The 26,164-nt window shown below is 45.2% G+C and overlaps 1 protein-coding gene across 1 annotated transcript in view; it reads right to left on the bottom strand.

The window, feature by feature from the left end:
- Positions 1-9,585, bottom strand: part of PM20D2 (peptidase M20 domain containing 2) — a 93,501-nt gene extending 83,916 nt beyond the window's left edge. Inside the window, exon 1 of the mRNA XM_068231134.1 lies at positions 9,029-9,585. Within this exon, the coding sequence (XP_068087235.1) occupies positions 9,029-9,493 (465 nt within the window). The 5' untranslated portion in view covers positions 9,494-9,585. The remainder of the gene's footprint in view (positions 1-9,028) is intronic.
- Between the last annotated feature and the right edge of the window lie 16,579 nt (positions 9,586-26,164).

Genomic DNA, 26,164 nt, shown 5'->3' with positions numbered 1-26,164 from the left:
AAAGTTTGGGGACCCCTGCTCTAGAAGATGAAATAACCACTAGAACCCGTATTAACCTTTTCAACCTCATTTACTACACTATTATTTATTACTGATTTAGTACAAGGAGAAAACTACACAAGGCTGAAAGAATATACTTTTATTTCAAGATCAAACATTGTCAACATATAATGATGCAGCAACAAAATTTGAGTGATAAATAAAATACATATCCAAATACAATTTGTGGGGTTTCTCTTTTTAGCTATAGTAACACTGTTATATTTAAAAGTATCATTGATGGAATCTTTATTTGTTCCTCTTTTCCCTTTAAAAATACACAGGAAATAAAATATTTTTTTAGAAAACATACTACCCAAATAAAGGCTAATTTGTACTGAAAAATAAATAAATATATGGGTTGCATGTATTAATAAACCCATCGCTGAATCCTTAGGAGCTGGAATGTAAAAAGTGCACTAGTCAGTAAGGTTAAAACAACCTGTAGATGTGAACCACTTACACAGATTAGAAAAAAAAACAAAAAACGTTGTGGGGGTGTTTTGCACACATTTTCACAAACATATCCCTGAATGAGCAAAATATCTGGGGGTTATACTAACTCACAACCCTTAAAACTTATATAGAACAAACTGTATCCCATTTTAAACATGTCATATTATCAGTTAGTGTTTCATTTGAGATATCTGTAGATGGATGAACAGGCTGTGGAGTCGGAGTTGGAGTCGAGGAGTCAGAGCAATTGTGGGTACCCGGAGTCGGAGGTTTCATAAACTGAGGAGTCAGAGTCACACGATTTTTCTACCAAATCCACAGCCCTGGTAAGTATTAGACTAAGGAGTCGGAGTCAAGGAGTCGGAGGCATTATGGGTACCTGGAGTCGGAGTCAGTAGTTTCATAAACTGAGGAGTCAGAGTCGGATGATTTTTGTACCAACTCCACAGCCCTGTGGATGAATAAACTTGGTCAAAATAAATATCCTATCAGGAACCCAATATTAATTCAGGGATCAACCTGTAACCGTGGTTAAAAAAAAAAAATATAATGCTTCACTTTAGTCTCACATCACTAAATTTATGTGGGAAGACAAGCCCACTCATATTAAAGAGACACTGAAGCGAAAAAAAAAATATATGATATAGTGAATTGGTTGTGTACTATGAATAATTACTAGAAGATTAGCAGCAAAGAAAATATTCTCATACTTTTATTTTCAGGTATATAGTGTTTTTTCTAACATTGCATCATTCTATAATATGTGCAGATTACACAACACTCAGCATTCAAAATGAGTCTTTCAGAGCAGTCTGTGAAGTAATGACCTCTCCTCTAGCAGAGGAAAAGTAAATAGTCCAGGAACAGTTGAGATAATAAAAGTCAAATAACAGCCCTCTCCACGACTAACTTAGTCGGAGAGCTTAATGGCTTGTTTGCATAGAGATAACAACTGGAGTTTCTCAACTCTTCCTGTACTGGAAACAATTACACTGATGTATCTGATCTTAATGTTTTATTTCTTAGCTGTGCTACACATACAAATCATAATATCATCATTTTTTTTCGCTTCAGTGTCTCTTTAAGCAACCTTTCTGGGTTAGATCTAAATACCAGGGCTGTGGAGTCGGAGTCGAGGAGTCGGGGCAATTTTGGGCACCCGGAGTCGGAGTTGTAATCGTGGTTTCATAAACTGAGGAGTCGGATGATTTTTGTACAAAATCCATAGCCTTGTTAAATATGAGACTAAGGAGTCAGAGTCGAGGCCATTTTGGTTACCCGGAGTCGTGGTTTCATAAACTGAGGAGTCGGAGTTGGAAGATTTTTGTACCGACTCTACAGCCCTGCTAAATACCAGGGAGGAGTGCCTCGGACCTAATGACCCAATTTTGTCAATAGGGGTTAAGGACTCCGAGGTCTATTTTCCTAGGTGTGTTGAAATGGAAGGTTCACTGATTCAACTATTCCATCTCAAATTTTTACAGATAATCCAACCAGACCTAACCTACAGGATCTCTCAATTAATAGAGAGTCATTAAATTAAGCAGGATGATATTCAGAAATGTAGTCCCTCCCTGGGTAGCAGGTGATTAGAATATTTATTTTATAACTGTAATTTAAATCTAGTAATAGAGAGCAACGGTTAGGAGATATGGGGCCATATGCAATTATCTTTTTCTCTTGAGTTTTCTCCTAGGAGAAAATTTTCATCTTCAATTTAGAATAACTTTTTAGCACTTTGCAATGGAAAAAGTACCCAAAAATAAGTGAAAAAGTACTATTAAATTTTTTTTTTTTTTTTTTTGCTTGCTGGTTGTGTAAAAGGCATTTTATTGACAAGTTTGAAAATATCACCTAGGAGAAAACTCAAGAGCAATAGTGAATTGCATATGGCCCATGGAATTATATTAACCCCTGCTGGCTGCATTAAAGAGGAGCTGTCAGTCATACTACCTAAAAAAAACAACAACACATACATAAGTAGATAAATACTTGCTCTACTTACACAACATATGTGTTGCACTCTCCACGTTTTGATTTTAGTGATTTTTCTATGGTAAAAAAAGAGAAAATCCTTCTTGGGATTCTCCATTTTAACTGTGTCTATCTTGAAGGCCAATCCTTGATGTAATTTCCTCCCTTACTCTCCTCTGCCTGATTGTGTATACATTGCCCACCCTCCTCCCAGTCTTTAGGCACTCCCACCCAGCTCTGCAATAGAAAGTGCATTGTCTCAGCATGAGAAATATTGGCCAATCAGAGAGGAACAGATGTGTGGGAAGGGAAAACAAAAGGGAAAGAGGCTTCAGCCAATCATACTGCATTAGTTAACGGGAAAGTAAAGAAGCAAAAAAAGACAACCCAGCATGCCCTGCAACTTCCTTTGTGCGGCAGATGTACCAAATAAGATAAACTGGGCAATGTTGTTTTATGGATAAGAAAATTGATTTTTTTAACTTTTGGATTGTCTGGTTAGCATCCTTATGACTTGTTTGCCAGATAAAAATAAATAATTGATTTTGATTTTATGCCTGACAGTTACTCTTTAAGGGCATGTTGGGAGAGTAGAGTTCTGATATGGGACAATTTCATCAGTAATATAATATTACAAGCTCAAAAGTCTTCTGCTTCCTTCAAGATAAAGGCTTTAAAACACCCCTGGGGTGGGGGAAAAAATCAATTGAGTCCATGGTGGGCTGGATTACCTGCAGCTAACCATCCACTGATTGCTTGTTGCCTTCTGGGTCCTTCGCGTTCCCCGACCCTGTAATATTCAATCAGCCTCTTCAGTTGAATAATCCAGAGAAAGTGTCCATGTCCATGAACAAGCAATCCCATGTCCATGCAAAACAATGCTGAACTGCATATGTGCAAGTTTAAAACCACGCATGCCCAGTAAAAGAAAGTGCTGGTGCATAAAAGAAAGAAGAGGTGCACAAGCGCTTTATGGACACGTGCGGCTCGCATAGTTCTGGGTACTTGCCCACTTACAGTTCACAATCGATTGTTCACTGCTAGGGTGAGCATCCAGGAGGCTCTAAAGGAGGGGGGATGAAGCCCTTGAAACTGGAAACAAAGGGGATCCCAAAGAAAATGAGCAATTGGTGGATGGTCAACAGACAGTTATCTAGCCTGCCATGGGCTTAGTTCAAATTCACATTTCCTTCCCCACTTCAGGGGTACGTTATCGTAAAAAAGTGACAAATAAGCGATCAGAACTGCCCAAAATATCTGAGTGAGAGATTACTAAAAAGAGAGAAAAACTACTCTTAGAGACTTAGTTGCCAGTATATGATCTTTCCTCTGGCACAACACTCTATATAACATAATATAGTTTTTGGCAATGACAATGTAGCTGTAAACAGCAGGAAAAAGACCCATACAGGATAAGTGGGGAGTCCTCTAATACAATATGACCATCGTTTCAGTTAATACATATTAACGATTTGTGCTTTCATGGATGTGGACAATCAGCTGACCAACTACACTGTTGGTGGTCCCGCCCAATTATTATTTGACTTTATATTAAAAACAGCAGTTTTACAAGATGCATAGAGAGTGTTCTTTGGTTGCCCCATCTCCCACCTATCTAATTCACTAAACAAGATGATGACTCAATCCTGAAATACTGCAAAAGCACTATTGCCACACTCACATAAAAATAACTTCATTAAGCTTGACTCTTGGGCCCCAATGTCCTTGTGACTCAAGGCCACTTAGACTATCACTAGCACGGCAAGAGGCAACAGCACAGATTCTACCCTCTAACACCCTTACTAACACCCTTAATTTCTTGACAATTTAAAAACAGGCGGCAGCAAGAATGACTATTCTGTATTTTTATATACTGTTTTTTTCTATTCTTACACGTTTTTAACTGTAATATTTGCCCTGTGAAAAAAAAAAAAGCCTGTAAAAGTGATAAAATGAAATCAATACATCCCCTCATAGTGTGAATATACTGATGCAGCAGCCTCCTGAGAGCCTGGAATCATTTACTGACTTCCTGTGCAGACTTCACAGCTGCAAGCATTCACGATGCACGGCTATATTTTAGCTTAGCAAGTACATGGCTACTAGTTTTTGGAAAACACATTTATTTTTCCTGTGTAAGTCAGCTTCCTTTGTACATATGTTCTTCCTGAACTTGTGTGGGTTTTCCACTTTCCCCCCACAACCCAAAACATACATCACCTGACATGTACCCTAAACGGTGTTAGGAACAGTAGATCCTGATTAGATGGTCAATGAGATGCTAATAATTCCAACCTGCATGCAAATTTATTGCAAATTGAATGCAGTTTAAAATTGGGCCAATCAGATTCCGCAAGAAGTAAATATGATTAGCCTAAATCCAAGTTGCATACAATGTGAATTACATTTGCAAGCAATTATTAGGATCTCATTGACAATCTCTAAGGCCGGATCCACACTATAAGCGCTTTTGTGAGCGCTTTCTTTGATTAGCGCTTGCTGAACGCTTGTTCAAAAAATTCTCCCATTCACTTTCATTAAAATCACGGTAAAAATCGCTGCGATCGCGTACATTTTTCACGTACGCGTCCTCGGCAATTTTTACCGCGATTTTAATAAAGTGAATGGGAGCAATTTTTTAACAAGCGCTCAGCAAGCACTAATCTAATGCAAGCGCTCACATAAGCGCTTATAGTGTGGATCCGGCCTAAAGGTTGCCATATTTTACTTGATTTTCCTGTACAACTGACTAATCGATTCAATAATTTTATTGGATCGAGGGAGAATTGATTATGCTCTATTCTGATCAATCCATGGAAATTGACCAATATCTCATTGAGTCAACCAATTTTCTCAATCAGACGGGATGGAAGACATTGGTTGATCGTAAAGGAATTTACTACTGTTCACATAATTTTGATGGACACCGAATCGATTTTTGGTTTCAGAGCATGAAGGCACAACATCGTTCATATCGATACTCAAGGATAATTGCATAGGATCTCACTTGTAGTGTTGGGCCACTAGTTGATTAACCCCAATAAAGTCAATTGCGTAATCGCTCAACGAAAAATTGGGCGATGTACAGTATAGCTACCTTAATTCTGAGCAACTTGCAAAGTAAGCTAGTGATGTCACATGCTTGATGTGCTCTGCAAAGTGCTAAAGAAAACCAGTCGCCATATGACTCTTTCACTTCAGGTTCCCTTTCAAGTGGACTCAACTTTTGCACAGGACAGAAGGATAACATATGAAATTAAATGCACCCTGTATGTATTTAGAGAGTTTAGCGTGTCTAATACCCTCTCATCTGTAACTAATCCTAACTGTAATTTGATCTCTCTCGTGTCAGCTGGATGTCTCGGCAGAACAGCTAATTTGTAAACACAGCATGTTAAACCTATGTCTGCTTCCATGAAGGCAGGAAGTAGACACACTGCAGATTTATTTCAGAATTTGTATCAGCTGTAAGGCCCGGTGCACACCAAAAACCGCAAGCAGATCCGCAAAACGCTATCGGTTTTTCTTATTATTTTGAAGCGTTTTGCGGTTTTGTGCTGCGGTTTTTGGTACAGCAGATTACAGATATTGTTACAGTAAAGCTGTTACTGAACAGCTTCTGTAACAAAAACGCCTGGCAAACCGCTCTGACGTAGCATTTTTCAGAGCGGTTTGCGTTTTTCCTATACTTTACAATGAGGCAAAAACGCCTCCGCAATCCAAAATCTGCAGCAGCCCGGGAGTATGCGTTTCTGCAAAACGCCTCCCGCTCTGGTGTGCACCACCCCATTGAAATACATTACCCTAGCATTTCCACATCCGCAATCGGATCTGAAAACGCTGCCGAACCGCTCTGGTGTGCACTATGCCTATCAAAGAAATGCTTTTCTTTGAGGACATATTCACAGTGGGACGGTGCGTTGTAATGCGACGTTAAAGTCGCAACGCAGCATTATACCACAATGCAAATAAAAAGGTGGTAACGCACATAAAAGCTGCGTTACCATGGCATACAGCAGATACAGTGGAGCATACAGTCAATAAAAAGTATGCCTTTCTGTATCTGTTAACGTCTGCGTTTAGAGGTAACGCACTGCAAGCAGTGAGTTACCATAACGCAACATTTACAAAGCAACGTTAACGTCACACTGTGAATGTCGCATAGGCTTAACATTACAGTGCGTTATCCTGCGTTATAATGACTTTATAATGCAGGACAATAATGTCCCACTGTGAATGCAACCTAAAGGTTATTATGCTGTTGTTTATCTTTTAGAGCAGAGAGGAAGTTCTGAGTTCAGGTCTGCTTTAACTGAAACAACTGAGGGACAGTTCAGTTAGCAGCACTGACATGGCACAATATACTACATTATGGAATTTCTTTCAGCTGCATAGGTATTGAAGAATATAAAAAATGCAGTCATACAACACTACAAAAAACAAAAACAAAACAAAAAATGTTCTAGAGTAATCAAACTCCCTATCACATTGTAGTCACAAAGAAAGTTTAGATAAGATGACTATGCCAGAGTCATAGCCTCATCCCCCAGTCCATTGTTATCCACTCCCAAACACATCTGTAGGCTGTAGAGAGCAGCTACACAGATGTTCTCCAACACTACATAAAAAGGGAAAAGGTTCATATATGGTGGCAGATTGCAATGAAGGGTTGCTTACTATCAACAAACTCGACATGTCTGTAATACCCACCTTCAAATAGTACACCCTCCACTCCCTGTCTGAACTAGCTCACTGGAAACATGGCAGACTTAGTAATGGTAGACATAACAGTAATCATCTACAATGTCCCAAATCCAGATTTTTGCATCTGTACTTAATTGTAAAATGGTTATCTACTGTAAATTGTTGATAAATGAGTTCTGTAACACTTGGGAGAAAATGCTGCAACTGTTCACCAACTGAAATGCATCTCTATATTACCCATGATGAGTGAGTGCTCAGCTCATACCAAGCAAACATCACACATTTCTAACATTTGGCAGTACAGTTGTGCAGTCCTAGCAGTTTCTGTACTGTAAATAATAAGATACTGAACGCCCTAAAAAAGTGAGGCAAGTGGATAAGCTATGATTTAATGAGTTATTAATTGTAAAACAATTTCTCCTTTAGGACTCAAAGTTCACCAGAAGAGAGCAGAGGTTACTCAGTCTAGAGCAGGCATGAGCAAACTTGACCCTCCAGCTGTTAAGGAACTACCAGTCCCACAATGCATTGCAGGAGTGTGACAGCCACAGTCATGACTTATAAAGGCAAATGCATTGTGGGACTTGTAGTTCCATTACAGCTGGAGGGCCGAGTTTGCCCATGCCTGGTCTAGAGTGTATGTGTGTCACTCCGTCAGTGTAGGGTCAGTTTCATAACGGGAGCTACTCACCCAAGGACAAGTATGTTTTTGGGATGTGAGAAAAAACATGAACAGACAAAATAGAAAATACAATATCCATGCAGAAAGTGTTTAGGCAATTAACAACCCTGGTACACTAGTGCTCTATGTTCTAGGTTCTCAACAAGTGGTATGTGCACCCCAGGAGGTACTTTGCCAGGGGCTACTTGAACTAATCATAGTTAATCCAGCACAGTAACTTTTAAGTATAAGGGCTTGTTTCCACTGTTGCGACGCGATTTCGGCCGCATTCCGACGCTTGTAAAAACGCATGCGGATGCGTTTCCACATGCGTTTTTACCCGCGATTTCGCATGGCAGGGTGCCATGCGAAATTAACCATGACACTGCCAGGGCTAAATAAAATTGAAAAAGGTGCGAAATCGCACGCGAAATAGCGGGTAAAAACGCATGTAACAAACGCATGCGTTTTTACTATTAAATACATTAGCGGCGATTCGCACGGATTCCCGACGCAGGCGAAATCGTTGGCTCTTTTGTGCGTTTTTTTCACGCTGAAAAAAACGCACCTCAACAACGCTACAGTGGAAACAGGCCCATCCACTTGTATTACATGTGCGGATCTGCATGCGTTGGACGCATGCAGATTCGCGATAGTGGAAACGAGCCCTCAAACAATAATAAATGATATATTATCCAAGCTAAATAAGTATTTATAGTGAGTTACATGCTGTAACAATGTTGAGAAACCCTGATCTATGCCACCATCAGTGTAAATAGAGAACATGCATAATTAATCACAATTCAAAAAAGAAAATTAATAACAACCCCTAATAAATAAAATACAGAAAAATGGCCAGCAGAGACCACCCCATCTATTATTATTTCTGTACAAAACCACACCTAGAGATACACTCTGTTTACACAAATATGCATATAAGCCATAATTACCTGAAGCGTTGTATGATATATAGATACTTAAAATAATCATAAGGATAACAATACTAACGTGTTCTTTATTTGTAGGATTATATTATTTCTTGAACTTGTGGATATCTTGTCTGTACTTTAACCTATAGTATTACATGTATCTCTTTGATAATTAAATCGTAAATGTGATATGCCATGTGACAGTGTGCAGCGGTATACCCAGTAAAGACTCTCGGGGGTTTCCTTCTAGAGAGACCTCACCTACCTTCACTGACGGTGCGGGTGATGGCACACTCTCCAGAGCTGCCCTCAGCCCCAGCGCAGCGGCGGCCCCCACCTCTGCAATGAGATTGTGGCCACAGGCGTGCCCCAGCTCGGGCAATGCGTCGTACTCGCATAGGAAAGCCACATGCAGGCAGGAGCAGCCAGCCGCCACCGAGCTCCACTCTGCCCGGAATGCCGTGTCCAGCTGGTAGTGCGGCTGCACCTGCCATGCCCGGGAGGAGAAGAAGCTGCAGAGAAGGTCGTGAGCCTTGTGCTCCTTATAGGCCAGCTCTGGTTCCGTCCATATGTCCTGGCTCAGGCGATACAGATTGTCACATTCATGCTCTATGCTCTCCTGTGCCCGCTCCTTGCATTGTTCCAGCGTGCACATATTGCTAAGCTTCTCGCCCGAGGAGCACAGCTCTTCCACAGGTCCCATGCCGAATTCACCATCCGTCAAGTTCATGTCTAGAATGATTCGACTGCAGCTGACAGTTATCTGCTGCCTGTCACCACTGTCATCATTATACCTGGAAACCAGCTCTGGAATGCAGCATGCAAGCATCAATCGCAGTGTTCTCTGGGAGTTGTAGTTTTACAGATGTGTACATCATTAACTACTCGGGCGTTTCCATCTGGAAGACTGCGGTTCCCAGTAACCCCCGCGGCTTGTTTTCCAGCGCGCTTATAAGGGGTACAGGCGAGGATGTCTCGGAATAGAGTTATCCGACCTCAGCTATTTTTATAAGGACAGTGAGTTTGCGCTTTCTGCTATGACAAAGAGTTACAAAATTATATAAACTTACTATGTTGCAGTGGCAGATTGTAATTTAGAGTTATCTTGAGGTATGCATGAATGGAGCAGTGGACAGAAAATATAACCACTAGGCATGTCTAGAATTAACTTCTTCACGTTATTGGAGATGGTTCTAGGCTCAGATGGCCATATGTATTCCATAACTCCCAGCAGGGAGACACAAATACAAGCAGGGCTGGATTCATAAAAAAAATCTCTGCAGGAGTTCAATGTATATAGATTTTGTTGCTGCCTATTAAAAATATACATATTCATGTATTCAAAATACGTTTTGGTACCCCACACTATACTTCATGCAGGGAACACATATGACTGTTTTCATGAGCATTTTCTGCACAGAAAAACTGAGAACTCACGTTAAATGATGGGCTAGTTCACACTTAAATAATACATCCAGGCTTAAAAAACAAACAAAAACCATCCACTTACCTGGGGCTTCCTCCAGCTCATGGCCTGCGCAGTACCGTCCTGATGGCGTCAGAGAGACCACGTGACCCGCGCGGTGGAGCGCAGAAGAAGCCGAGCGGAGAAGACTGGGAGCCACCGGAGCTGCTGGTGAGGGCACAGGACGGCTGCCACGGGCTGGAGGAAGCCCCAGGTTAGTGGATCTTTTTTTTTTTTTTTTATTTGCTTGGCTCTCTCCTTTAATATGTTGTTCACGCACAGAAAAAAACCTGACATTCTGCATGATGACTGCACATTTTGTCAGTTTTCTTTATCAATTACAAGAAGTTATAAATCAGGATGATACCATTTATTGGCTAACTAAAAATGAATAAAAATAAGCAAGCTTTCGGCCTTGCAGCCTTTGTCGGGCTTATATCCTGTTAGTTTGCAGGCCGGTGGTACAGACAGCTATATACATGCAACATCAAAAGGGAAAACAGATATTTTTTCAAGCATAAATACATGTCATTAAAGTGAACCAAAAAAAATGAGATAAACTCACCTGGGGCTTCCCTCAGCCACCTGCAGACGATCGGTGCCCTCGCAGCCCCGCTCAGATGCTTCTGCACCCGCCGGCGAACACTTCCGGTTTGGCCGTCACCGGCCGACAGGCATGGGAACGCGAGTGATTCTTCGCGTTCCCAGCCTGTATATCGCCCCCTATGCTGCTATTGCGGCCAGGAGCTGTAGTCACATGGGAGGAGGAGGCAGCTAGGGTCACATGGGCTAGGGAGGTAACTAGGAGCATAGTCACATGAGAAAAGGGGAAGCTGAGAGCTGTAGCCACATGGGAGGAAAGGGCAGCTGGGAATGCAATCATATGGGGAGAGGCAGCAAAGCCAAAAGCGGAATACCCGGCTCTGCTACCTGCCGACGAAAATAAGAAGTCAGGGAGTGAAGACTAGAAGAAGATATGAATTTTAAAAAACAAAAACATCCCCCCCCATAGTGTCAATGCCCTGCCCCCAGAATTGAACTAGCATTGTAAACAGTGCATATTCAGGTCCACTTTAATGTAACGTAGCACAGTGGCTAAGTGGTTAGCATTTGTGCTTTAGTTTGCAGTGCTAGGCTCAAGTCTGACTCCTTCTCAGGACACTGTCTATTTGTATGGAGATTGTATGCTTTCCGTATTTGTGTGGACTTCATCCACATACTGTACTCTGGTGTCCTCGTATAACCCCAAACTAAATGACAGGTCAATCAGCTTCCTCAGCTTTAAAAAAGGGCCCTAGAAAGTGGAAGTGATATCAGATTGTGAACCCTGATGGGGACATATAGTAATGTAACTGTAGAGTGCTAAGAAAAATGTGCAGGCACTATACATATGCATAATACTATTGTGTCTGTATGTGATTTTACAAATTCTGAAGAAATATCAAATATCAAAGCTTATTTTATCCTCCATGTTTCCTTCCTTATTAAGTCACAGACCCACACCAGAAAAACAGAGTATTTACATGGCAGACTTGTTTATTCAAATAAATATAAATAACAAACCCGCGCTAGTATTTCACAACACAGCACAAGAAGAAGCCTGATACCCAAAATACCAGGAATAGAAGGGAGTTTTAGAGAAGTAAACAAGAAGGACTGACTTGCCAACGACTACTGGATTTCAACATACATGCAGTGACACACAATCTAGCAAGTAAAAATAACAGTAACCTCATAACTACATGCATGTAAGTGAAGTCATCTGATGTTACTGGCTGTATATTTAAATTGGTAGTCATACTTATTTACCATGCAAAACAGCTGCTATGTTTTCTCTAGCTGGGAAATGTGTCTTCTGCAGCAAGACAGCCACGCAGATCAATAAAGGTGGCCATACACTTATAGATTTACAGCAGATTTGACCATCAGATCTGACAGGAATCTATTTGATGTGTGCCACACACTAGGAAAAGATTTCCAATAGATTTCAGAATGAAATCTATTGGAAATATATTGAAAATCGATCTAAATGCATTATTGGACCATTAGATCCAATGCAACACTATGGGCCATCGATCTGCTGTCAGCAGCAGATCAACCTAGATCTTCCAGATAGATCAAATCCATTGAAATCGGCCACAAATCGATCAAATGGGGAATTTGATAAATCGATTTCTGATCGATCGATTCTATATAATCGTTCGATGGCTAAAATCGACCAGTGTATGGGCCCCTTTAGGATTACGATGGCTTGCCTAAAGGCTGGCTGTACATATTGATGGATGGACAAATGAGCAAACGAATGCAGAAAAAAAAGAATTAGGGCTCATTCACACTAAAGGCCCGTACACACGTCCTAACAATCTGCCCAACTATCTAAACTTGGTATGTTGGAAGATAGTTGGGCGTGTGTACGGCTGCCAAACAACAAGACGACCAACTGATAACAGGTTGATTTCCAGATCTAACCGGTGGATCAATCTGCCCAACTAAAGCAATGCAGGGGGGTGCTCACATCTCCGCACCCGTCACTGCCTAAGTTCACCCTTCAGTAATGTGGCGACATTCACACCACAGGCAGTGCATTGTGGCACAGTGTAAAAATGCATTTGGATGGGAAGCCCCATTCACTTGCACTGAATGGTGCTGTATTAATCAGGGCTGTGGAGTCGAGGAGTCGGAGCAATTTTGGGTGCCTGGAGTCGGAGTCAGGAAAAAATGCACCGACTCCTAATCAATTTGTAACTGTAATTAAAATAGAAAATATGATAAAATGTTCTATTTCTCAGATAATAGTCATTAAAAATAATGTATATATACAGTATATATACAGTAATAGCTGTGTTCAGTCCACAAAAATGAAATAAACCAATCAAAATGAGTTACATGTGCTGCTTCAATAAAGCAGTCCCCGTATTTTTAAAGTCAGATATACACATCTGATTGTGACTGTATACATGATGTGTACACAGGAATCTCTTATATATACGAAATAACATCTATGCTGTAAGTATAAAGCCTAATGTGTAGCCGTGTCACTAATAGAGATAGTCAATGAGATGGAAATAATTCTACATTGATCAAATGTATTCACTCTCTTTGCTCATGAAATCAAATAAATTGATATTTTGTTAAAATTTGGTTTGGTAACTATGAATTAAAGGGTACCTGAGGCGAATTAAAAGAAAAGCTTTATACATACCTGGGGCTTCCTCCAGCCCCCTTCCGGCCATTCGGTCCTTCGCTGTCCTCCTCCGCCACCTGGATCTTCTGCTATGAGTCCAGGTAATTCAGCCAGTGAGAGCAGTCTGGCTATGTGCCGCTTCCACAGCCAGGAGCGTTCTGCACCTGCACAATAGTGCTGCACAGGTGTAGTATGCTCCCGGCGGCGGAGTGTGTGCATGCATACTACACCAGACTGGCTCAAGTACCTGGACTCATAGCAGAAGATCCAGGTGGCGGGGAGGACAGCGAAGGACTGATTAGCCTGAAGGGGGCTGGAGGAAGCCCCAGGTATGTATAAAACTTTAATTTCATCTGTCTCAGGTTTACTTTGTTACACAGTTACTTTGTTACTCTACATATGCTCTCCCCACAGAGCTGCAGGGAATCCACTGAGAATGTTGTGCACATTGAACACAGAGGTGTTGTCTATCACCCATAAACCTTGTTCAGATTGTGCATGAAGAATGTGTAATTGTAACGATCGGTGTCTGCACGCAGAGAGAATCTGATTATTGGTGATCTGCAGTATCACCAAGAATACAGATCTATACCTGATTATGGATGATCTGCAGAATCACCAATAATACAGATATAGTGCTAACCTCTGGACACCTCTAGATATATATGGTGAGTGTTTGGTGTAACAGTATGACTTTGAGCAACCCACCTGATGAACAGGTGACCCTAAGCAGTACCGAAGACACTGCTATGGAGAGTACAGAAACCTTCCAGCAGCCTGAGACTCTCCAAGGGGTGGAGTCAGGCTGAAGGTAGGAAGGACCAGAGAGTGAGTGACACCTGAAGGTGGATGTCACTGACTGATCTTGGAGACTATCTCTTAAGTGGAGAGAGATAGCAAGCCAGGTCGACAACACACAGACAGATAAAGTACAAAGACAGAAGGCTGATTCGGTATCCAAGACAGGCAGGGTTTGGCAACGTGATATCAGATATGCGTGGTACCGAATCAGAAAGCAGAGGGATAGTCAGGAAAGCAACAGGTCATAACAAATATCAAACAATGCCTAGTCTTGGGTGTGAGGTCCGTGGTCTGTACACCCTGGAACTAGTCTGAGGTATAACAGAATGATAACACAAGTTCCCTAGTCTTGGGTGTGAGGTCCGTGGTCTCTACACCCTGGAACTAGTCTGAAGTATAACAGAATAATAACACAAGTAATCTGGCTCAGTGTGAATTCCCAGGTCCTCCTGGTTCAAACACACTGTTGGATCTGACTAAGGTCTGAGTGCTTCCACGCAGTGATCGCAACGGCAGACAATTTAAGAGTGGCCAGCAGTAACCATATATAGAGCAGTGCTCTCTGGCGCCACCCTAAAGTGATCAACCAATGGTTACCAGCTCTGAGGTCAGCTGACCGGCCTGGTCAGCTGATCTCCCCTTGACCATCATAAAAGTTCTGCCTTTCAGTACGCGCGCGCGTATTCCTAAACCTGTGTGAACTAACAGGCTCAGTTACACCAGCTGCACGCTGCTGCGTGCAAACCGCCGCGCTGGACGCGGAACCAGCCGCCTTGCTGTCAGTACATGCGGCAGCTTTTCCGCGTTCTCTCACAGTACCCCCCCCCCCTGAGGAGTGGACTCCGGACATCTCCTACCCAGCTTCCTAGGATGGAAGTTATGGAATTCCTTTTTCAACTCCTCTGCGTGCATACGACAGTCTGGCACCCAAGTTATTTCCTCTATGCCATACCTCTTCCAGTGAACCAAATACTGCACGGAGTTCTGCACAAGCCGCCGTGAGTCCAGAATCTTCTCAATTTCATACTCAGGTTGGTCATCAATCAACACAGGGGGGGCAGAGAGGAATCCACGTGCACTGCCGGCTTGAGCAAGGACACATGAAATGATCTCACACCTCGCATGCTGGTAGGGGGATCAATGGCATAAGTGACATTATTGATTTTTCCTGGTTACTGGAAAAGGACCCACAAATCTAGGACCTAACTTGGGTGACAGTTGCTTTAGAGCCAAATGTCGCGTGGACACCCAGACCAAGTCTCCTGGAAGAAATTCCCATTCTATGGAACGTCTCTTGTCAGCCTGTTTTTTTCTGGTTCTGAAAAGCCCTCCCCAGATTTCTTTCAACCATTCCCCAAATCTGTTTCAAAGACTTCTGCCAGTTCTCCAGTGCTGGAAACGGAGTAGAAGCCACTGGCAATGGGGTGAACTTAGGTAACCTTCCCGTTACCACCTGAAATGGGGAAAATCCTGAGGAGGAACTCTTCAGATTGTTTTGTGCAAATTCTGCAAACGGCAAAAATTTGACCCAGTCGGTTTGTGCATCTGCAACATAACACCTCAGAAATTGTTCCAGAGACTGATTCGTTCTTTCGGTCTGGCCATTGGTCAGTGGGTGGTAGCCTGATGAGAAAGAAAGCTCCATGTCTAACTGATGGCAGAATGCCCTCCAAAACTTGGAAACAAATTGGACTCCCCGATCTAACACTATATTTTCCGGAATGCCATGCAGCCGGAAAATATGCTGGATGAAGAGATCGGAAAATTCCTGGGCCGAGGGGAGTCCTTTCGGGGGACAAAATGGGCCATCTTACTGAAACGATCGACTACCACCCAAATGACCGTCATGCCCTCAGACCTGGGGAGCTCGTCCACAAAATCCATGGACAAATGGGTCCATGGTTCACTCGGGACTGGCAGCGGCTGCAATGTTCCAACAGGTGCCTGGCGGGAGGGTTTGCTCCTAGCACACACTGCACATTCCCTCACATACTCCTTGCAGTCAGTTGCCAATGACGGCCACCAAGCACATCTAACAATGAGATCTTGAGTTCTGGTGGCCCCAGGATGCCCAGCATTTTTGTGGGAATGGAACAGCTGCAATATTTGTAAGCGAAAAGGCAATGGTACAAACATGACCCCCTCAGGCTTCCCCTCTGGTACAGCTTGTTGGAACGGACCCAACGTGACTGTCCAGTCTTTCCAGGTCTCAGTGGCTGCCAGAACCATCTTTTGAGGAACAATGGTTTCTGGGTCTGAGGGCTGTGCTGTCTCGGGCTCAAAACATCTGGATAAGGCATCAGCCTTGATGTTCTTACTACCAGGGGTATACGTGATTACAAATCTGAATCTTGAGAAAAGTAATGACCACCGGGCCTGTCGAGGTCTAAGTCTCTTAGCGCCTTCAATGTACTCCAAATTCTTGTGGTCAGTGTAAACCGTAATGGTATGTTCTGCCCCTTCTAGCCAATGTCGCCATTCTTCAAAGGCCAATTTGATGGCTAGAAGTTCCCTATTGCCTATATAGTAGTTTTTCTCTGCGGGTGAAAATCTACGGGAGAAATAGGCACAAGGATGCAGTTTTCCCTGCAAACCGGAACGCTGAGACAGCACAGCCCCTACCCCTACCTCTGAGGCATCTACCTCCACGATAAAGGGAAAGGAGATGTCAACATCACTGGCGTAGGGCCCGAGGTCGCAGCGGTCGCACCCGCGACTGGGCCCGGCTCCTGCAGCCTGGGGGAGGGGCCCGGGGCCCCGCAGGTGTGTGTGTATATATACCTGCAGCGGCCGGCACTTAATTAACCTGGCCGGCTCGGGAGGGCTCCATTTGCGGCTCCCAGACAGATACAGTGCATGCAGACACTGAGACACATACCCGCACTGTCTGCCTGCCTGGTCTCCAGAGTCTCCCCTCCCTCGCTCTCTTCAGACAGCAGCGGCCACTTCAGTGTGTGTGACTGCTATACGTCACACACACACACAACAAAGTCACACTGTCTGGGCTGGCTCTGATCTCATCATCTCCTTTGCAGCTGCTGTCACTCACTCCATCCAGACCTTCCGGACCGCCCCCTCCACGCTCCAGTTGGCCCTTCACTGATCTCTGGCTGGCCTTGCTCCTCCCATATCCCTCGAGTGAGCTGCAGAGTCAGTGTGGGAAAGTCGTGTTTGTCGCCTGCAATCTGATGGACTGCTGCCAGTCAGTGGGGAGGTCGAGGAGTCTGGAGCTTTGTAAGTCCGGGCTGCATTGCCTCTTCTACTGTGTCCCTGTCTCTCTCCCTAGTCCCTATGGCTGCCCCCCCCCCCCCCTATGTCCCTGTCTCTCCCTATGGCTGTCTCCCCCTCCTGTGTCCCTGTCTCTCCCTTTGGCTGTCTCCCCCCCCCCTGTGTCCCTGTCTCTCCCTATGGCTCTCTCCCTCCCCTGTGTCCCTGTCTCTCCCTATGGCTGTCTCCCCCCCCCCCTGTGTCCCTGTCTCTCCCTATGGCTCTCTCTCCCCCCCCCCCCTGTGTCCCTGTCTCTCTCCCTATGGCTGTCACCCCCCCCATGTCCCTGTCTCTCCCTATGGCTGTCCCCCCCCCCCCCTGTGTCCCTGTCTCTCCCTATGGCTGCCCCCCCCCCGTGTCCCTGTCTCTCCCTATGGCTGTCTCCCCCCCCCCCCGTGTCCCTGTCTCTCTCCCTATGGCTGTCTCCCCCCCCCCCCCTGTGTCCATATCTCTCTTCCTATGGCTGTAACCCCCCCCCCCTGTGTCCCTGTCTCTCCCTATGGCTGTCTCCCCCCCCCCCTGTGTTCCTGTCTCTCTTCCTATGGCTGTCACCCCCCCCCCCATGTCCCTGTCTCTCTCCCTATGGCTGTCTCCCTCCCCTGTGTCCCTGTCTCTCCATATGGCTGTCTCCCCCCCTGTGTCCCTGTCACTCCCTATGGCTGTCTTCCCCCCTGTGTCCCTGTCTCTCCCTATGGCTGTCTTCGACCCCCCGCCCCCGTGTCCCTATATCTCTTTATGGCTGCCCCCCCGTGTCCCTTTCTCTCTCCCTGTGGCTGTCTCCCTACCTGTGTCTCTCCCTGTGGCTGTCTCTCTCCTTGTGTCCTCGTCTCTCACCCTGTGTCACGGTCTCTCTCCCGGTTTCCCTGTGTCTCTCCCTGTGGCTGTCTCTCTCCCTGTGTCCCTGTCTCTCTCCCTGGCTGTCTCTCTCCCAGTTTCCCTATCTCTCTCCCTGTGGCTGTCTCTCTCCTTGTGTCCCTGTGTCCCGGTCTCTCTCACAATTTCCCTGTGTCTCTCCCTGTGGCTGTTTCTCTTCCTGAGTCCCTGTCTCTCTCCCTGTGGCTGTCTCTCTCCTTGTGTCCCTGTGTCTCTCCCTGTGTCCTGGTCTCTCTCACGGTTTCCCTGTGTCTCTCCCTGTGGCTGTCTCTCTCCCTGTGTCCCTGTCTCTCTCCCTGGCTGTCTCTCTCCCAGTGTCCCTATCTCTCTCCCTGTGGCTGTCTCTCTCCTTGTGTCCCTGTGTCTCTCCCTGTGTCCTGGTCTCTCTCACGGTTTCCCTGTGTCTCTCCCTGTGGATGTCTCTCTTCCTGAGTCCCTGTCTCTCTCTCTGTGGCTGTCTCTCTTCCTGTGTCCCTGTCTCTCTCCCTCTGTCCCTGTCTCTCCCTCTCCTCGTCTCTCTCCCTGTGTCCCTGTCTCTTTCCGTGTCTCTCCTGTGTCCCTGTCTCTCTTAGTGTCCCTGTCTCTCTCCCTGGCTATCTATAGTGAGGCACCTATTCATGACTACCTATACTGGGGCACCTATTCCTGGCTATCTATACTGAGGCACCTATTCCTGACTACCTATACTGGAGCACCTATTCCTGGCTATCTATACTGGGGCACCTATTCCTGGCTATCTGTACTGAGGCACCTATTCCTGGCTATCTATACTGAGGCACCTATTCCTGGCTATCTGTACTGGGAGCACCTATTCCTGGCTATCTGTACTGGGAGCACCTATTCCTGGCTATCTATACTGCGGCACCTATTCCTGACTATCTATACTGCGGCACCTATTCCTGACTACCTATACTGGGGCACCTAATCCTGGCTATCTGTACTGGGAGCACCTATTATTATTATTTAGTATTTATATAACGCCAACATCTTCCTCAGCACTGTACAGAGTATATTGTCTTGTCACTAACTGTCCCTCAGGGGAGCTCACAATCTAATCCCTACCTGGCTACCTATACTGGGAACACCTATTCCTGGGTTACCTATACCCTAGGTACCTATACCTGGCTATTTAATGTAGTGTGGGGGGGGGGGGGGGGGGGGGCAGGTCCAAATTCCGCATCAGGGCCCTGAGGTTTGTAGCTACGCCACTGGTCAACATGTCTCAGTATGGGTGCAGAACAGAACAGTTTCTTCAGGGTGGAGAAAGCAGCATGGGCCTCAGGGGACCAGTGGTGAGTATCTGCCCCTTTTTTGGTGAGACTGGTGAGAGGTGAAATCACTGTAGAGTACCCCTTTATGAACCTCCTATAGTAGTTGGCGAACCCCAGGAATCTCTGGAGAGCTTTCAGCCCTACAGGTTGGGGCCACTCCAAGACAGCTGAAACTTTTCCAGGGTCTATAGAGAGGCCAGAGGTCGAAATTATGTACCCCAGAAAGGCAACAGAGGTCACTTCGAAAATGCACTTCTCCAATTTACCATACAGCATATTTTTTCTTAACTTTCGTAACACAAACTTAACATGCTTTCTGTGTTCTGAGAGGTTGGACGAGAAAATTAGTATGTCGTCTAAATACACCAAGACGAATTTGCCCAATACCTCTCTGAACACCTCATTAATCAATTCTTGGAAGACGGCCGGGGCGTTACACAACCTGAAGGGCATCACTAGGTACTCGTAATGCCCATCGGGCGTGTTAAAGGCCGTCTTCCATTCATCACTGTCCCTGATACGCACAAGGTTGTATGCACCCCTTAAATCCAGCTTCGAGAAACTCTTAGCACTGGTGACCTGGGTAAACAAATCGTCTATCAAGGGCAGAGGATAACGATTCTTTACTGTAATTTTATTTAAGCCCCGATAATCAATGCATGGACGGAGGCCTCCATCCTTCTTTTTCACAAAAAAGAACCCGGCACCTGCTGGGGACTGAGAAGGACGAATAAAACCCTTAGCTAAATTTTCTCGGATGTATTCTTGCATGGCTAATTTCTCTGGCCCGGATAGATTATAGAGATGACCTCTAGGGGGCATACAGCCAGACCTGAGATCAATGGGGCAATCAAAAGGACGGTGTGGAGGAAGTTTGTCGGCTGCCTTAGGACAAAACACGTCCGCAAATTCCGAATACTGATCTGGCAATCCCTCCATGTGAATCTTGGTTTCACCCAAGGTTACCTTCTCTAGACAATGATGATAACAATGGGTAGACCAGCTCGTTAGCTGACCTGTAGCCCAATTGATCTGAGGCGAGTGAAGTTGTAACCATGGCATACCAAGAATGATCGTGGAGGTTGTCATTCGCAACACTAGAAACTGTAAATTCTCTTTATGTAACACCCCTACCGTAACCCTTAACTCAGGGGCCTCAGACAAGGGTGGTTACTCTGCAGGGGGAGTCATCCACTGCAGTGACCAGAATCTGTTGCTTCAATGGGGAAATAGGAATTCCCAATTTCTTAGCAAATTCATAATCCATAAAGTTGGCTGCTGAGCCAGAGTCAATGAAGGCTTCAGTGGTCTCTGTCTTATCCTTCCAAGATATAGTACAAGGAAGGAGCAAACTTTTATCATCTAGAGGTAATGACTGCACGCCTAGGGTATTACCTCCGACTACACCTAGGCGGCAGTGTTTCCTGACTTCTTGGGACAATTCTGCACTTTATGACCCCCCTCTGCACAGTATAGACAGAGCTGCTCTGTTTCTCTGCGCCTCCGTTCCACCCGGGACAATCTCGATAGACCAATCTGCATTGGTTCTGGTGGAGGCGAAGCGGGTGGAGATGAAACAGATGGAGGTGCAACGTAGGACACATATCTCACATTGTTCCTACCCCGAGTCTGCCTTTGGTAACGTAAGCGACGATCCACCCTGATGGCCAAAGATATGACCTCATCGATAGACTTCGGCTCAGGATGACTTAGCATTAGCTCTGAAACCGCATCTGACAGCCCTGACAAAAAACAGTCTAGGAGCGCAAATGAGCCCCATCTAGCTGAAACTGCCCCATCTAGCTAAACTCAGCTGCGTAAACTTCCACCGGATCCCTGCCCTGCCGCAAAGTCTTGAGCTTCCGCTCAGCGGTAGAGGCAATGTCCGGATCATCATAAATTATAGCCATGGCTTTAAAAAATGCCTCAACTGAGGTTAGAGCCTCATTCCCTGGCTGGAGATTATATGCCCAGGTCTGGGAATCCCCTGACAATAGAGTCTTAATAAACGTAATTCTTTGTGCTACAGTTCCTGAAGAATTAGGTCTCAACGCAAAGTATGATAACACTTGATTTCTGAAGTTCTGAAAGTCAGATTTATGGCCAGAAAACCTTTCAGGTACAGACATGCGTATGTCTGTGCTAAGAGGAGATCGCACTGTATCCACAGCCGTCTGTAAGGTTTGTGCAGACCCAGACAAGGCATTGATCTCAGTCTGATGATTGTCCAGCACTTGGATGAAATTTTCCACCGAGGTGGTGAGTGCATTCAGACGGCTGTTGAGTGCGTCCATTTGGGTTTGGTCTGCCGTTCTGTAATGATCGGTGTCTGCCCGCAGAGAGAATCTGATTATTGGTGATCTGCAGTATCACCAAGAATACAGATCTATACCTGATTATGGATGATCTGCAGAATCACCAATAATACAGATATAGTGCTAACCTCTGGACACCTCTAGATATATATGGTGAGTGTTTGGTGTAACAGTATGACTTTGAGCAACCCACCTGATGAACAGGTGACCCTAAGCAGTACCGAAGACACTGCTATGGAGAGTACAGAAACCTTCCAGCAGCCTGAGACTCTCCAAGGGGTGGAGTCAGGCTGAAGGTAGGAAGGACCAGAGAGTGAGTGACACCTGAAGGTGGATGTCACTGACTGATCTTGGAGACTATCTCTTAAGTGGAGAGAGATAGCTCTCGAGGTCGGGCAAGCCAGGTCGACAACACACAGACAGATAAAGTATAAAGACAGAAGGCTGATTCGGTATCCAAGACAGGCAGGGTTTGGCAACGTGATATCAGATATGCGTGGTACCGAATCAGAAAGCAGAGGGATAGTTAGGAAAGCAACAGGTCATAACAAATATCAAACAATGCCTAGTCTTGGGTGTGAGGTCCGTGGTCTCTACACCATGGAACTAGTCTGATGTATAACAGAGTGATAACACAAGTTCCATAGTCTTGGGTGTGAGGTCCGTGGTCTCTACACCCTGGAACTAGTCTGAAGTATAACAGAATAATAACACAAGTTCCCTAGTCTTGGGTGTGAGGTCCGTGGTCTCTACACCCTGTAACTAGTCTGAAGTATAACAGAATAATAACACAAGTTCCCTAATCTTGGGTGTGAGGTCCGTGGTCTCTACACCCTGGAACTAGTCTGAAGTATAACAGAATAATAACACAAGTAATCTGGCTCAGTGCGAATTCCCAGGTCCTCCTGGTTCAAACACACTGTTGGATCTGAGTGAGTGCTTCCACGCAGTGATCGCAACGGCAGACAATTTGAGACTGGCCAGCAGTAACCATATATAGAGCAGTGCTCTCTGGCGCCACCCTAAAGTGATCAGCCAATGGTTACCAGCTCTGAGGTCAGCTGACCGGCCTGGTCAGCTGATCCCCCCTTGACCATCATAAAAGTTCTGCCTTTCAGCGCGCGCGCGTGCGTATTCCTAAACCTGTGTGAACTAACAGGCTCAGCCACACCAGTAGCATGCTGCTGCGTGCAAACCGCCACGCTGGACGCGGAACCAGCCGCCTTGCTGTCAGTACATGCGGCGGCTTTTCCGCGTTCTGCCATGTCACTAGATGCACGCTTCCGCGTGCAGACCGCCACGTTGGACGCGGAATCAGCCGCCTTGCTGTAAGTACACGCGGCGGCTTTTCCGCGTTCTCTCACAGTAATAGAGCAAGAATCTCCTCATTCTCCTGCAGAGTACCTGCACATCATTCTTACATGTACCCACAGTTACATTGCCCAGGGCCTGATAGATGTTCTTTGTTCCGGTCTGTACCTTTTACAAGTACTCTTACCAAGGACTAGTTTTAGCCTAAAGGGAATAAATATAGTAGTCTACATATCCTTCTCACTTCAGTTGTCTTGTAAAATTCCTAAGCGTTGGCAGTTAAGAGATGAATTTCACGTTACATACTGTTAATCAACAAAATTGTAATATGCAAATTAGAGGAGTCGGAGTCGAGGAGTCGGAGTCGGTGGAATCCTAAACTGAGGAGTCGGAGTCGGTGGATTTTTGGACCGACTCCACAGCCCTGGTATTAATCCATATTCCACTGCGGCCAGCACTGGTTTTGCTCCGATTAATTTTTTTTACATCCACCTTCCAGGCACATTTATTACAATAAGAAGCTTGACTATACTTTATTTATACTTGCACATTCGTTATACAGTATAATCTCATCATAGTAAACTCTGATAAAGTAAAAATTCGGGTATAGTGAACTAAATGTCCAGGTCCTGTCCAAGCACCATTATAATCCTCTCTTCCCTAGTGTATTCTATGATCATGTGCTCCTTTCCTATGACCGCCTCGTACTTGTATTACTGGGCTTACCTAACCAGCCCAAAATCGCATGATAATGTATTTTGTACCCAGTTTGGCTTGTATAAGTTTGCCCTATGTTGTATAACCTTGTTGTGTTATGTCTGTCATCCGTTGTATCATTGTATGTATTTATTGTCCAGTGCTGCATAATATGTTGGTGCTTAAAGAGAATCTGTACTGTGAAAATCTTACATAAATAAATGTACCAGCCTGTTTGTTGTCTTCTCCTAGCCCCTTCTGTGACATTTTCCTGGCTCCCCGCTGCTTTCTTGGTGATAAAATCAGTTTTATTAATTGTTTTTGTAAACAATGAAGATGGCCGCCAAACAGGAAATACATCATCAGAGCAGGTGCCTGTTTGCAGAGGCTCCTCTCAAACGTGACTTGACTGCTGGAATGTTACTCTCACTTGCCTTAGCTGCTTGTCTGGGCTTTGAACTGCGAATCAGCTGATTTCGGCGTGCGGCTCTGAGCGCCAAAACTGGGCGCCCCATAGCAGCAATGCTATGCTGCATGGGGCGCGTAGCGGTAATTCGGGGCTCTGGCGGCTGCCAGACCCCAAATTACATCTCCCTCTGAGTTGCGACAACTCGGAGGGGGAATAGTATTTAATGCCGCCTCAGAGTTTAGCTGCAGCAGTGAGAGCCGTCATTCGGCTCTCACCGTGCTTAACTGAGCGGCGCCGAATTAATATGCACCCTTTGAACTGATCTTTCTGCACTCACAGCTGTTCACAAGGTCGTAGCTCTGTGAGTCAGACATATTACAGAGACAGTGCGACTAGAAAAGGCTGCAGTAAGCCAGAGCACATTAGAACAAGTATAGGAACTTATAGGATAGAAGAAATAAGGCTGACATTTTTGTTACAGAGTCTCTTTAATAAGTACAATTTATAATAATATAAGTATATGGGAGTAACGCCTGGTATAGTAAACCTGAATTTAATACAATTTCTGTTATAGTAAGCCTGTTATTTTGGCGCCTGCAGTATTCTGTATCCGGCTGTAGTGGAACGTGGGCGGGCTTATGCGCCATACGTTAGTCAGAGACCCATGAGCTGTTGTGGGTGGGAGGGCTGGAAGCCATTTGAAGCCTGTTTGCTTGTTTGGATTACCTCTAAAGCACTGACCTTTGCATGGGCTAAAGACAAGCTAGCTGCATGTACTGGTGAGACCAATGCTTCCTGTGTAAGCTGCTGCCTGATCAGTGAGGGAATTGCCTATCATCCGTGACTTGCTTGTGCAAGGCTGCAACTTTGCAGTATCATCCAGACTGCACGTAAATGTTGACAGAGGAGCACCTTATAAGTACTGTACCTGCATTAACTGTTGAGACCTATGCTTCCTGTGCAAGCTGTTATTATTATTATTTATTGTATTTATAAAGCGCCAACATATTACGCAGCGCTGGAGGGGACCAGAGTTCAGCTGTGGGTTTAGAGCAATTGTGAGGGGTGGTAGGCCAGAGTGAAAAGGTGAGTTTTGAGGGCCTTCTTGAAGGTGTTGAAGGAGGGGGCTGCCCTAATGGGTGGAGGTAGGGAGTTCCATAGTGTTGGAGCAGCTCTTGAGAAGTCCTGGAGGCATGCATGGGACTGGGTGATGCGGGGGACGGTCAGGCAAAATTCATTGGAGGAGCGGAGAGAGCGGCTTGGTGTGTATCTCTGAGTAAGATCAGAAATGAAGGTTGGACAGGTTTTGTGGACGGATTTGTAGGTCAGACACAATATCGTGAAACTGATTCTGGAATGGATAGGAAGCCAGTGGAGGGATTCACGGAGGGGAGCCGCCCTGGTGGAGCGATGGGAGGAGTGGATAATTCTGGCTGCCGCATTCATGATGGACTGCAGTGGGGCTATTCGGGTCATAGGGAGACCAGACAGAAGGGCATTGCAGTAGTCGAGGCAGGAAATTATGAGGGCATGGATGAGGAGTTTGGTGGTGGCAGAGGTCAGGAAAGGGCGAATCTTACAGATGTTACGAAGGTGGAAGTTGCAGGACTTGGTGAGGTTTTGGATGTGGGGAGTGAAGGAGAGTGCGGAGTCCAGGATGACACCCAGACAGCGGGCTTGAGAGGTAGGGCGAATGGTAGTGTGGTTAACAGTGACATGCACATCTGGGAGGTCCAGGGATGACCGGGGTGGGAAGATCGTAAATTCCGTTTTGTCTAGATTTATTTTCAGGAACCTAGTGGACATCCA

This window comes from Hyperolius riggenbachi, chromosome 4 (assembly GCF_040937935.1).
Source record: "Hyperolius riggenbachi isolate aHypRig1 chromosome 4, aHypRig1.pri, whole genome shotgun sequence".
In the NCBI taxonomy this organism is placed as follows: domain Eukaryota; kingdom Metazoa; phylum Chordata; class Amphibia; order Anura; family Hyperoliidae; genus Hyperolius; species Hyperolius riggenbachi.
Note: the sequence above shows the minus strand (reverse complement) of the source record. Positions and strands in the feature narration are given on the sequence as shown.